Here is a 14,244-nt window from a genome sequence, read left to right on the forward strand (position 1 = left end):
AAGTCCACATTCCAGCAACAGGTGCATTGAGTTTTTCTTTTATGAATATCACAGAATCCCAGAATGTCAGGGGTTGGAAGGGACCTGGAAAGCTCATCCAGTGCAATCCCCCCATGGAGCAGGAACACCCAGATGAGGTGACACAGGAAGGTGTCCAGGCGGGTTGGAATGTCTGCACAGAAGGAGACTCCACAACCTCCCTGGGCAGCCTGGGCCAGGCTCTGCCACCCTCACCAGGAACAAGTTGCTTCTCATCTTTAAGTGGAACCTCCTGTGTTCCAGTTTGAACCCATTGCCCCTTGTCCTGTCACTGGTTGTCACCAGAAGAGCCTGGCTCCATCCTCCTGACACTCCCCCTTTCCATATTGATCCCCATGAATGAGTCCCCCCTCAGTGTCCTCTTGTCCAGCTCCAGAGCCCCAGCTCCCTCAGCCTTTCCTCACACGGGAGATGCTCCACTCCCTTCAGCATCTTGGTGGCTGCGCTGGACTCTCTCCAGCAGTTCCCTGTCCTGCTGGAACTGAGGGGCCACAACTGGACACAATATTCCAGGTGTGGTCTCCCCAGGGCAGAGCAGAGGGGCAGGAGAACCTCTCTGACCTACTGACCACCCCCTACTAATCCACCCCAGGTACCATTGGCCTTCCTGGCCACAAGGGCCCAGTGCTGGCTCATGGTCACCCTGCAATATGAAGAGACATTTTACAAAACTCATAAAACATAGCGTTTTGGTAGTATCAGCATTTCTGTGGTGGTCTGATGGTCAGATTACCAGCTAAATTAGTAGATGTTCCAAAAATAGTGCTTCTGGTTTGATTTTTCATTGAACCATCTCTTGGAGGTTGGTTTCTACCCTTGCGCAACCAGCAGCGTCTCAGCTCGGTGCTGGGTGCTACGTGCTGCTGGATGTGGCTTTGCTTCCCTTTGCAAAGGGTCTGTCCCAGTAATCATGTTGTATCTTTTAAAAAGAATCCCTTAGGAACATTTTTGCAACAAAAAGTTATAGATAAGCAGCTGTTACTGTAAACGAGGTATTCTGGAAGGTAAGCGATTAATAAGATGACCAAAAAAATATGGCAAGTATATCTTGGGGCAGTGAGAAATATCGTCATATCTCTATAACAAAATAAACTTCATCAGTAGTGTTTATATTGTTGGGAAAGATTAAAACCTCCTGAACTGATGGCTAATAACAATACTGAGGTAAAGCGTTTCGTGTGTTTGGGGAGGAGCTGGCTGATGTACTCTGCTTTGAGGATATCAAAATACCTTCCATTGCACTGGTAACAAGGGAGGGTGTTAAATACAAGATAACTCTTTAAAATCTTTGAAACTTGACCAAGATTGGGAACCTGTCTGTTTAAAACAAACTGGCAAAGCGGCTTTCTGAATCCTGGCTGCTGATGTGTAATAAATCTGGGAAGGCCGAAGGAGTTCCAGAGGTTTGGAAAACATAAATGTTGTGGCAATGTTTTAAAATAGAGCAGGGAACCAACAGGCGCTTGAGACTGACCTGCAGCAAGAGGGACGCTGGTGCATTAGTAAATCAGTGTCCCATTAAAAAAAGAACACGGTCGGTGATCCATGTGCTCTGATGGAAAGCAGATCGTGTCTGAAAAGTCTTCAGAGTGTGGTTTTTAAAGAGATTCCTGTACCGGTTGCCAAAATTAAGTGTGTTGACATAATCTACCTGGATCCGAAGTTCCCTCCTGTTGACCCGACGCTGCTGCTCCTGGGAGGCTGCAGAGATTCTGGCGGGAGCAGGACATGTAGGGTCCCCCTTGCCCTGGGCAGGGTCTCATCCTTGGTGCTCTGCGGGGGTGACCTTGGCTCTGAGCTGAGAAACACCCTCCTGAGCAGTTTCGGTGGTGTCTGGTCTTTATTTGCTGTTAACGTCACCAGTCCCTGCCCTCTCACTGTGGCAGTGTCTCCGTTTCCAGTTCGCCCATCAGTACTACGCTGAATACGTTGATTTAGAAAGTGCCACCCGATACCTCTCAAAAATAGTTACTGGGGGAATGTGATGCACGCGGTCCCTGAAGAGAGGGCCATGGAGCAGCGCTCCAGCCGCGCTCCGGCGTTGGTATGGGACAAACTCGGGTATTCCCTGGTTTGGCTGTGAAGAAGCTGGTGGAATTCACAGTAAAATCCAAGCAGAGCTGTGCCCCTGCCTGGACGGAGCCTCGGCCTCGTGAGCTGGGACCTGGGCAAAAATATTAAGTAACTTCATACAGAAATTTGGCTTCATTAAGGAGGTTGGTGGAACCAGGGTTGTTATTTGGGACAAGAGAAGGCTTTGGGATGTCTAAGAGCAGGTTATCAAGGCAGCAGAAACGGGCTCTTTACTGGGGTGCGTGGCAGGGAGGTTGACAGTGATCGTGGACCAAAAGGACAGGACGTTCTGCTTTGGCATAAGGAGGGGTGATGTTTTCCCTCTGCGGACAGTCAAGCAGTAGAAGTTTGTCCAAAGAAGTGGGGGAGCCTCTGTCCCTGGAGGGTTTTAAGCCCCGTCTGGACAAAGTCCCGCGCAGGCTGCTCTGAAATTGGCGCTAACCCTGCGTTGAGCAGGAGGTGGGATTAGATGCTCTCCTGAGGGTCTCCTCCAGCCCCAATAATTCTGTGACTCAGTAACCTGATCTCCTGAATGCAAGTTTGCGTACAGTTAAGTAAAAGGTTATGGTGGAGCCCCTCGAGAGCGGGGAAGGAGGAAGGTGGTTTAGATTGAGTGCTCTTAATACCCCATCTGTCATCTGTGTGGTTAACATGTCACATAGATGGTTGCTACGTGAGCCTCTCGCAGCGGAAGGTTGCAGGTCTTGAGAGAAGTATTGCTGACTTGTAGTTCATATGTTTTGAGGATAATTTAAAAAATGAAAGTAAACACCCTCAAAAAAAAAAAAAAAGCTTGGAAGGGGATGCCAGTGTAAGGAATAGAGTGAAAATATCAGTGTTCCAGGTGCTATGTAGTGGCCATTCTGTGTGGGAAGGGAGCTCTGGTTGAGGACGGTGATCACTGCTGCTTGGGCAAGGAGGGGGGAGATAATCAGAGCTTTTCATCTGTTCATACCTGTCCTGCTGCCAGTTCTGCCCCCTGGGCATCATCTGTTGTACAGAAACAGGACTGGAGCCTGGAGGCCGCTCCTCACTGGAGGGACCTGTATGTTGGAGAGCTTGCTGGGGTGCAGCGAGGCTTCCCCTGGCTTTAGGTTTGGGGTTCCTGGGGGACAGCATATGTTTATGCCCCCTGTAGAGTCCCCATGTGTCTGGTGACCTGTCTGGGTCATCGAAGCCCCTCCAGGGTCCTCAGCTGAGATAAGCAGGGGTACCCCCACCCCAGGGTCGCTGGGGAAGGGGAGCTGTGGTTTTTGGAGTAGCCGAGCTAAGCAGCACCCATTGTTAGTACAGTGAATTGCATTTCCTTACTTTGGCTTTGCCTTTCAAATGGTTTCTAATTTGGGCCTGGTTACTTTGGCGGATTAAATGACATTTGTTCATTTATCCCTCAGCCTGGTTTTGTGACAAGAGTACTCTGTGCGGTTTCACAAACTGAGGACACCCCACTGCTGGGGGACAATGCTGGAGGATTTGTGGGACTCCAGCTCCTTTGCAGAAAGCCCCCCACCTCTGTCTGGGCTGCAGGTAACGCGCTGCTGTGCGCTGGGGTCCATGGGCTGAACCTTCTCCCGGTGTTAAATGGCTGTGTCATGGGGGACTGGAATGCTCTTTTTCTCCTAAAATCCAGCAAGAGTGAGGTGTCACTTTTTTCATAGTAGCCCCATTAGATATTTGGCTACACCGTGGAAAAGGAGGTTCAGACCCTTCTCATCCTCAGGGCAGTCCTGTCACCCACCCCTCGAGGGTGACCACAACATACCCCCAGACCTCGATGTCCCCGTTCTTCTGCCACTGTCTCACACCAGCTCTGTGGTCTCCCTGTCCCCACCCCATGTGCCATTCCCACATGTTGTGGTCCCTTTCTTAGCCCCGCGTGCGTTTTTTGTGTCCCCTGTGGTGACAGGTCTCCTAATGCCACCTCAAAGATCATGCCGGGCCTATTTCAGTCTCACTTTTCCTATTGCTGTGTCTTAGCTCTCTCATGCATCTTAACCCAACCCTTCCACCTAAAATCTGGTTGCTTTTATCTGTGCAGACATGTTGCTGCTTTGGACATCACTTGGTGTTGTCACCGTTCCTGCCCTATGTCCCCAGCTACATTGCTGACATTGCCGTGGGTTTATGGTCTCTTTTGGGCCGTCTCTGTTGGTTCCCATATGGCAGAACTCCTGTTGCAGCCTCGTGCTTTGCGCCAGGATCTCGCCTTGCCGTGAGGTTGTCGTCCCCATGTGCTCCTCACGTGATGCGAGACGAGTTGCAAAGGTGGTATCTTTAATGGTAAATAGGGATATATAGGGAGGGTATGACTGGTGCTTAAAAGCCCTCTTAAAAACCAAAATTGATACCAGCAGCAAGAAGTATTTGATTTGTAAACCAAGCGAAATGCTTGAAGACGTGATCAGAATCCCTTCTACCAAGTGTTTTCATCAGCAAATTGTTTGGTCCAACCTGGAGCTGTGTGGGCTCCAGAGGAAGACTGCTGGTTTTGGGGTATCTCAGATTAATTCTGAAGCAAAGAGAAACGTTCCACCATCATTCTGGAGCCAGAAGAATTGAAATCCTGCTTTCCAGCCTCTCTTTCTTCAGGCTTCAGATATTGTCCCAATTAATAGCTTTGCCGTTTCCTCCTTGAATTCCTTTAGGAGTACTAGGAGGCACCGTCCAGTCCTCTGGCTGTTCCTGATCCTCTTCTGAGGATTTAGGATAGATCCTCTTGTAACACATTCAAGAGTGCATCATAGACACAGCTACGAGTCTTGATCACGACCATGGAGTTTCTTGGCGCGGCGCTGGGCATCTGTAATGGGATTCCTGCAGCAAACCCAAAGGTCCCACTCCAAGGTAACGATCTGCGAAGGAACCAGTTAAAACAAATGCCTGTTTCACTTGGGATCTAGAGAGGCTTGCAAACGTGCCAGACCTCCGTAATGGATCTCTGGAGGGAGAACAGTACCTGGAGGAGCTCCAAGTCCCACCTTCTCCATGCGCATCACTGAAGAGCAGCTCCCCCCTGCGCCCGCTGGCTGCGCTGGGGACCGCGCTGGGTCACAGCGAGCGTTTCTTCTGGGAGGTGCATTGGCTTTTTAGACATGGTATCTGCTGGGTATATTGGGAAAAAACCCTGCCCTCTTTTGCATCTCTTACTGAGTTTTTCAGCAACTAGATGGTTTTTTTTTTCCGTTCTCACAATGATTGTAACAGGATTTTATTCTCCTGCAGCCAGCTGTTAGCAATTAGCAACTTGATCCATTCAGTCCCAAGAACAGAGTTTAACACTTTCTTGCCTCTGTGAGGATGCCTCTAATCCGGTTTTTGCTTGTTTTGGGCTCGCGCTGTAGTTTTGGCACTTTCCGTGTATGTGTGGGCAGGTCAGGAAGAAAGGCCTGAGTACAGCAGGGGCTCCAATGCAGCTGGAAGACCTGCAAAAAAGTATTGAGTTGTCTGCCTAGAAAAAAAAATCATTGGGAAGATGATTTCCAAGCAGTTTGTACAGAGGCTTGTATTTAGTGGTATATTCCAGTATGTTCTAGCAGTGGGAGGTGTGCAGTTTGGGAATCCAGTCTGTACTAGCTGAGATTTAGATTCAACAGAAATCAAGATCCGTTGTTATTCAAACAGTGATTTCCAGCAGGACAAGCTCCAGAGTGGTGCTGAGGCTCCTCTAAATGATGAGATGGGAGAGAAAAGCACTCCTGGTGTCCTTGCTCGAGGGAACAGCAGCTGCTCTAAGAGCACTAGAAGATGAGAAAGGGCTGTTTGCCCTCTCCAGGGACTCCCAAACATGCACTTTGTTGGTCCAGGACTGCGGACCAAGTGTGGTGGGAAGAATAAACCCAGCCCAGCCTGAGCCCAGCTGCTGGGGTCCCTGCCTGGGGCTGAGCTGCTGGAAATAGTTCGTCACTGTCACATACAAAGGTGACAATTTGTTTTACTGAAGTGGGGCCACCTGGGAATGATGAGGCCTTTTAGGTTCCCTTTGTCATCAGTGGAGACAGACACAGCCTGAGAGGATTCATCCTGCTCGTCTTGCACACTCTTTAGGCAAGGGTCAAATTCAGCGCCAGCTTCAGGCACAGAGCTGCGGACAGGGGAGCTCCAGAGCCAGCTCTGGTTTCCTTTCCTCTCCTGGAGGACAGCTTGGCCTCTACAGCCTCATCTTCCAGTTTCTCCAAGCCACGCTGGTTTTGTGTGACCTGCTGAGCTCCGTGCACCCGTCAAGGCGTGGGAAGCCCCCAGTTCTCAGGGTGCTGCTGCAGCCCCAGGACCACGCCGGCCCTCCAGTGCTGGGTGCTGGTTCCCTGGCAGGAGCTGACATGGTGCTTGGGCATTTTTACATGACCTTCATTGTCCACCCTCCACCACATTCCTTCTTTGCTTCTGTTAGCTTTTCTGTCTGATCACCACATTCAAGTGGTTAAAAGGTGTGACTGACTGTGTAGCAATACAATAGGTGGCATTTAGGACGTGGCGTGAGCTTTGCATAAAGCACGTGGGCACTAAATTATGGTGTTTGGTCTGTACCTGGTCAAATGAAAGTTGCTCTTTGTTGCATGGCACGTTATTATATTGCTGTGATGTTTGTTTCTGTTTTTGTAGAACCATAGAATAGAATAATAGAATCATTTTGGTTGGAAGAGACCCTCAGGATCACTGAGTACAGCCATAACCTAAGCCAACTCTAGCACTAAACCATGTCCCTAAGAACCTCGTCTAAGTGCCTTTTAAGCACCTTCAAGGATGGTGACTCCACCACTGCCATGGGCAGCCTGTTCCAATGCCCCACAGCCCTTTGGGGAAGAATTTTTTCCTAATATCCAGTGTAAACCTTGCCTTGTTCACACCTATTCTGAGAGGACGAGAAGAACTTAGCACAACTACTCTATTGTCAAAACCTCAAATCTTTGTGCCAAGTTTCAGTGTGTCACCTCTTCCATGGGATGGCAGCTGGGCTGCAGGCTCAGTGCTGGTGGCAGGGGATGGTGCTCCATCCCTGTGCTCCACTGCAGGCAGATGTCTCTGCTCTTGGTCCTTCTTTGCTGGGCTTTTTGGATCACATGGGAAGCCCAAGGCATCTGAATACTTCCACTGATGTCTAGGGTTGCTCTAGTTTCTTTTCTGCTTCAACAGTGAGCTCTGGTCCTCACTTACCTTTGGGCAATTGCTATTTCAGTGCCTGTTGACCATCCTTTCCCTTAGCCCTGGCCATATTATAGGGGGAAATCCTAGGCTGTTTTAGAATCATAGAATCATTTTGGTTGGAAGAGACCCTCAGGATCATTGAGTCCAACTATAACCCAACTCTAGTACTGAACCGTGTCCCTGAGAACCTTGTCTAAATGCCTTTTAAACCTCTTCAGGGATGGTGACTCCAGCACTGCCCTGGACAGCCTGTTCCAATGCCCCACAGCCCTTTCCAGGAAGAATTTTTGTTTTTTTTGGTGGTGTTAGCCTGTCTCTTTACAGACGCCTTTTTGCCAGGCTGTTTGTAGGTTCTGAGGGGTGTGATGAGGGCTGGGAACATACATGTGCCTGTCCTCTGCCATCTGAGGGCTCCAGTACAGCTGGCAGCTTCTCACTCTCCAGCTGGGAGGTCACCTGGGAGACACCTCCAAGCTGCTGTCCTCCCGCCAGGGTGTCCCCAGCGGCGTGCAGCATGGGGACCCAGCAGGAGGGTCTTCTCTAGCCCAGGCTGCACCCACATAGTGCGGCTGATCTGGGCAGACCCCTGATCAGGGTACCCATGTAACACCAAACAGTTCTCTGCTGTGCTTCCCATCACCTCCTCCAGAAACGTGGTTAAGGCTTTAATGTTCATGGTGCTTTACTTTCTCGTGTCCTGTGGGAGAAGAGGCTCCTCTAGTGCTGAGCTCCCCACAGGTCCCTTTGCCAGTCCTGCTTTGGGAGTCTCCAGAGCACCTGAGCAGATGACCTGCACAGGTTGACATCCACCAGTCTGTCCTCAAACTCTGCTGCAAAAACGTCTTTAGGGACTGGCTACAAGAAGTCTCTGCTCCATGGTACTTGCAATCTGTCATGGGATGCTGGGAACTGGTGTGTTTGCAGAAGAGATCGCTCCCCTCCTTTTCAGGGGGAAAACACAACCTCGGGTGCACACGCAGCTTGGACAAAACCTCTTTTCCGAGTGCCAGACCCTCCTGCTGAGACAGGGGCTGCCTTGTCTCTCCTGTGCTTTGCTTTTGCACGCTTGCCACCCAAGATGCCACAAAATCACGGAACTTTGTCACCTTCCCACCCGCCTTGCCAGGGTGCTCACCCCGAGCACGAGAGGTGGCTGAAGCAGGAGGGGTGCTGGGGATTTTTAGGGTTTTCTGGGGTTTGCTCTCCCCGTCGCAGGGCTGGGCACAGCACTGCCGGGCAGCGTCCACCCAGCATTACTTTCCCCTCCTGCATGAGCGTTTGGCTCTTTTCCCAAGAAGGCCCTCAGTTGTTTTGCAGGCTCAGAGCCATCTTTTCTGCTGGAATCCAGCAGGGACAATGGCCAGTAGCAAATCCTTAGGAAAGAGAATAAAACCAGGGCAAGCCTCAGTGATTCTAACCCTGATTTAGCAATCTGCGGCTGGGGGATTTCCTGAGCCAAAGTTTTTACCTTTGGATTTAAGTGGTAGTGTATCTTTCTGTTGTGAATATATCCAATTGTTTTGGTATCCATGGCAGCTCAGGGCTGTGACTCGTACAGTTTAATTATGTCGGGTAGAAAAAATAGAGCCTTTTGTTAAAAATCTGAGCTAATGGCACTTGATGCTCTGTTCTTATACATGTGTGTGCACTGACATAGTGATGGTCCCTTTTTTATCCTCTCTTCCTATCCTAACAAATCCTAACATTCAATTTTGCCTTTTTACTACTACTCTGAGGATTCTTGAGCAAACACCCCCTGGTCCCGGCAACTTTTCATTTATTGATTTGTTCTGTTTTCTTTTTGCCTGACATTTCAATATGAGACAGGGCCTCTCACCTGCATTCTGCAAAGCTCTCTTCCAGGATGGGAACCTCCCAAGGCTCTTTGCACTCAATGTGGACACAAAGAATTCACATAACTTTGCTGATATGACCTTGCGTTCCTTTAGGTGTTATCATGGCTTTCCACTGAAATCGCCAGCATTTAAGCCCTTTGCTATTTTCCTTGTTTCCAAACAGGAAATTAAGTGTGCTCGCATGTGTGAGTGCACATGCTCTTTTGGCAGCAATGTGGCCATGTACGGAGAGATTATTTTTGCCCTGTTTTAGGCATTTATCTGAAGGTTGTGTGACAAGTTCCAGAGTTCCAGCTGGGGCAGATAGAGATGTGCATTGGGTGAATGAGCCACACTTGGGGATCCTGATGCTGAGAGGTCTGGAGCATCTTATTGATGTGGAAAGGCTGAGAGAGCTGGGGCTGTTCAGCTGGAGAGGAGAAGCTGAGAGGGATCTGATCAATGCTGGTCAGTATCTCAGGGTGAGCATCAAGAGGATGGACCAGACTCTGTCCAGTGGTGCCCAACGCCAGGGTGAGGGGCAACGGGCACAGACTGAAGCACAGGAGGCTCCAACTGAACATGAGCAGAAACTTGTTTGCTGGGAGGTGCCAGAGCCTGGCCCAGGCTGCCCAGAGCGGGTGTGGAGTCTCCTTCTCTGAGACATTCAAACCCCCTGGACCCACCTGTGTGATCTGCTCTGTGACCCTGCGTGAGCAGGGCTGGGCTGGGGATCTACAGAGGTCACTTCAACCCAGCCAGGCCAGGATTCTGTGACTCCCCAGGCTGATTGTAGATGCAGCTTCAGTACTTGTTAATATAATAACGAAAGTGAAGAATTGATGGGGGAGAGTTTACTTTGCACTGGATTTGTCTAAGAGCAGTTTAGAGAGTATGTCTGCACGGAAGCCATGGTAGCTGAACTCCTAAAAGCTGAATTACATTAATAGCTTTAGAGATAGTATCGATAACCAGGCAACCAATAGTTCTTCACTAAGCCTCTGCTCAGGTGATGGGTCAGAGTAGGGCTGAGCTCAAGACACTCTTGGTGGTGTTAAAAGGCTGCCCATGCCATCACGAGGCAGTGACGATACAGCAAGTCCTGTCATTGGAAGACTCTCATCTTCTCTCTTTGCTTTGTCTTTCAGAAATGTAGATGGCAGCTGCTTTCTTTGAAGGACTCGCGCCCGTCTGAGCCTGCGCAGTGCCTGCGATTGCTACCATGATCTTCTGCATGCTGCTGTTGGCCTCACTGCCTGAGCCGTCTGGTGCCGAAGTCAACCCTGGTAGGGAGCTGTGGGGCTGGGAGGGGACTCTTATCTCCCACCTTTCATATGTTTGATCTCAGCCTTTCTTTGCTTTCTCATGGTGAATGCATATACATGTAAGGAATGCATGGAAACATAATCACTAACGTAGTCCCTGAATGTTCTCCTCTGGACTGAGTTGATCAGTCCTGTTTGGCAGCTGTACTGGAGCAGAACACCTCACATGACAGTCCCAGGAGGGCTCAGACACATGGATATACTCCTTTTTCTGCCTGCCCAGAGTGTCCATGCTCTCAGCAGCCCCGTTTTGAGCTCTGATTCTCTCTTCATCAATTTGACCATGTGGCCTGCAGACCAAGCCTGGCTCTAGACTGCTTCAGAGTTACTGTGTTCCCTGTGGAACGTAAATTACCGGTTAGCAAAGCATAAGCTACAGCTCTCCAGCCAGCAAGAGAGGTTCTGGAGAAAGAAGTGTGGAAGGGAAGGTGGAAAACCCTACCTGGCACAAAGCTGGGGTGGAGATGGGGATATGAGTCCCTGTGGAGGGCATGACCTCTTGTCCTACAGCATTTGGCAAGCTATAATCATGACAGAGATTAGTAAGATAACGATCTGCAATATATTGCACAAATCGCTGTAATGAGGTGGTTTGAGCTGGAGATGGTCTGTGAAATAAATGAGTCTAATCCATTTTCAGCTTGGCCGAAGGTGCGGAGAGGCGGCGGTGCTGCCCCGAGGGCCTTCGTTTGCTCTGCTGGGTCTGGCTCTGTTTGTTGGAGCCCCTGACCCCACTCTGGCCCGCAGATGTCTGGAGATGTTTGAGGTGGTGCTGCAACCAGCCAAAAGTGAAATGAAGCCTGTGGGGGCGCTCAGCGGACACTCCTGTGCTCCCCATCACACAGCTGTGCCCTGCGCTGTACATCCACTGCACGTCCAGCTTTGAGACGGGGTTTCTGTCTGGTTCTCATGGTTAAAACTGGTGGAAGAAGAGGGCAGACAGCACTAGAGGGTCAGTCACAGGCAGATCCCTTTTGGTGGTGGGAAGTACAGAAGTTAGCACACCCTAAGGGGCAGGAATCCCCCACCACAGGATCCTGGGAGCTGGCACGGGCTGTGATCCCACCCTCTTTCCTTAATCTCTTCCACCAAGACATAAGCACGCAGCTTTGCTTGTGCTTCTCATTCTGCCTGTGACTTCCTCAGGCAGCTTTGTGTCCTCAGCTCCCTCTGTCCCAAGGGGCCGTGCCCTGTTGTTCCCAGCCGGACTGCAGCCCGGCTGATGCTCCTCGTTGCGATGCCCACGGGCTCTGTTGATGATCCTGATCTGCCCAGGAGTGCTCTGGAGCATCTCCCACATGGCCTCCTAAACCAAAGGGGCTGCTTTGTGGGTGGTTTCAGACCGGTGTGGGAAGGATCCTGTGCAGCCCTTTTGCACAGCATCGGTTTGACCTCGCTAACAGAGGTGAGCTGTGACACTGTTCTGAGCCTCCCTGTATCCCGTCTGTGTGGCAGATGAGCATGTCCCTGAGTGCATAATAAAAGGGTCAGGGATGTCTTAACAGGACTCCTGGCAGCACCTAAACAGAACCCAAAGATGGTTTTGCTCAGGAGGATGTGCATTTTGGTGAGAGCCTCATGCTGCTTGCTTTGGTGAGAGCCACAGCCACCCACAGGGTGCATCCCTTGGTGCCAGGGCCACTCCAGCTTCTATTTGCCAGCCCTGGGTTTGTGAACTAATGAGTTCTGTTCAGGATTGCAGCAAGTCCTGGTCCCCCTGATTCCTTCCCAAGTAGCCAGCTCTGTCTGGCATTGCTGTAGGGTGTGCACTTGACCTTTAAATAAGGTGTGACCAGACAGGATTCCCACTGCAGAAACACAAAACCACTTTCTGCTTTCAAATGATGACTCAACCCTTGTAGAAAATCTTCAGATTTTGACCCCTAGTTCAGCAATGTACTAGATTTCCAGCACTAGATTGGATTGTGCTGGTCTGTAGTGGGAGAGTCAGGACAGGTGAGACTAGTTCAGTTTATTAAACTTAATATTCAGTATCAGAGGAGGGTTAGAGCCCTTGGTTGGCTTTCAGCAGCCACAATCATCGTGCCTGATCCCAACTGGACACCCACTGCCTCCCATGAATTCTTCTGCAAACAGAGAAACTTTGGTTGAATGTTCTCGGTGGGACCAGAGGCCTGATCACCTTGGTGTCCTGGCTGGGCAGGTTCCCGTCCCTGCTGGTCCTGGATTGTGCACAGACAGACAGACAGCAGTGCCTTACCCAGCTCTGCTCTCAGTGCTCTGCGGGATGCTGAGGAGCTTTCTGAGCCAGCACTGGTATATTTGCCTACGGTAGCTCAGAGTTTGTCAGCTGATTTTTTGGTACCCTTTGGCATTTGGAGTGTTTAATAGATTTAAGGATGCATATGTTTGGTTTGGACTCTGCTACCTGATCTTTTGATGCCTCTTGGTTCTAGTATTCTGAGAGACTGAGTAACTGTTCTGGGTAGGAATGATCTTTGTCATGCTTCACTAATCTTCTTTGTAATGATGAGGCTGCTGATCTTTCCTTTTGCATCATCTGTGTTACCTCCTTTGTCTTCTGATGGGAGAAGGAAGGAATAAGAGTTCTATTCCATCTGTCTTGACGTCTGGCCATAAATAGACAGTGGTGCAATGGCGTTTTCTAGTTTATTTTGTATGTATTCCCATAATTTGCTTTTTTTTTTCTATATTATCATCAGTAAACATTATCACCTCACCACCTTTACAAGATTATTTAGGAATATATAGAACATTACACATTTGTCAGTATGTGCCTGACTACAGCTACAGCCAAACCCTGTTGAAACAACCTCTATTTGCAAACATTTCTCCATTGAAATCTGGTGTGTAGTTATTCACCCTGAAGCTGTTTATTCTGTATGGTGGTAACAACAAGGTGGGTTTCATGCCTCTACCTTTTCTTGTCACTTCTGGACTTGGGGAACAGCTTGATTATCCAGGTTTGGTACAAGGGTAGCAGTCCTGAGACACAGAAAGGAGGAGGGTGCTGCAGGCAGTGCCCTTGCGGAGGGCAGACAGAGCTGTGGGTGCCAGCGGGGACATGTGTCACTGGAGTGACTGTGGCATCTGCTGGCACTTGTCACTGCAGATGGGAGGGGATGGGGCTGCTGTGAGCTCAGAGCGCAAAGATCAGAAATCTATAGGAAAGTCCATTTCCTGTTTTTCTGAGGCTTGCCATTGAGTATGTTTTTGTCTTTTAATTGTTTCATGATTTAATCCCATATAACTTCCTTTTTAATCTGCTGTTGATGTCAGTCTGACAAAAATACCTCGCTTGCCTGTTTTGAATACCGAGCCTTAATGAATGCGTTAAGACTTTGAGTTTTCTGAAACATCTCTAATACTCCAAGACATGTTTAAAATCTTGTGTCAGGGGCCAGAACTTGGCCAGCTTGGATTTGTAATCTCCATCTGTGCTGTGTTGGGTGTATTGAGCTGGTCGAGCTCCATGGCTTGAGCCAGTTGTGTCTGGACTCCCTGGAGGCACCAAGTTTGAGAATCTTGTTGTGCCTGGAGAGAAATATTTGTTCCACTTGTGGACGGACCAGGATGGGGCAGTGGGGACGCTCAGGGACTTGGGCTCAAGTGTAAGTTCTAACCTAACGTGACAGGGCAGATGTTTCCATAAAATGGCCATCTGTCATAGAAGCTGTTCAAGTGCTTGCGTGTTACTGGACTGGTGAAAATAATAATAATTGTTCTTATTTGCATGCAAGTCAAGCATCCAGTTTATTCCAGAAGAAGAAAAATCTTAAACAAATTCTTCCTTTTTATGTCGCATCATTATTAATAAATAATTCATTGTAAAATGGGTCCACGCAACC

General features: G+C 49.4%; 1 protein-coding gene across 9 annotated transcripts in view; it reads left to right on the forward strand.

Moving 5' to 3' along the window:
- LOC309447431 (discoidin domain-containing receptor 2-like) overlaps positions 1-14,244 on the forward strand; it is a 58,266-nt gene that overhangs the window by 17,930 nt on the left and 26,092 nt on the right. For 8 of the 9 annotated variants that reach the window (XM_082068016.1, XM_082068021.1, XM_082068017.1 and 5 more), the window contains one exon: positions 10,238-10,375. In XM_082068016.1, coding sequence (XP_081924142.1) covers positions 10,312-10,375 — 64 coding nt within the window. In that variant the 5' untranslated portion in view covers positions 10,238-10,311. Of the gene's footprint in view, positions 1-4,827; positions 4,957-10,237; positions 10,376-14,244 lie in introns of those variants that run through there. The other variant, XM_082068020.1, reaches the window with a different exon arrangement.

This window comes from Streptopelia decaocto, assembly GCF_964273445.1.
Source record: "Streptopelia decaocto genome assembly, chromosome: 17".
NCBI lineage: Eukaryota > Metazoa > Chordata > Aves > Columbiformes > Columbidae > Streptopelia > Streptopelia decaocto.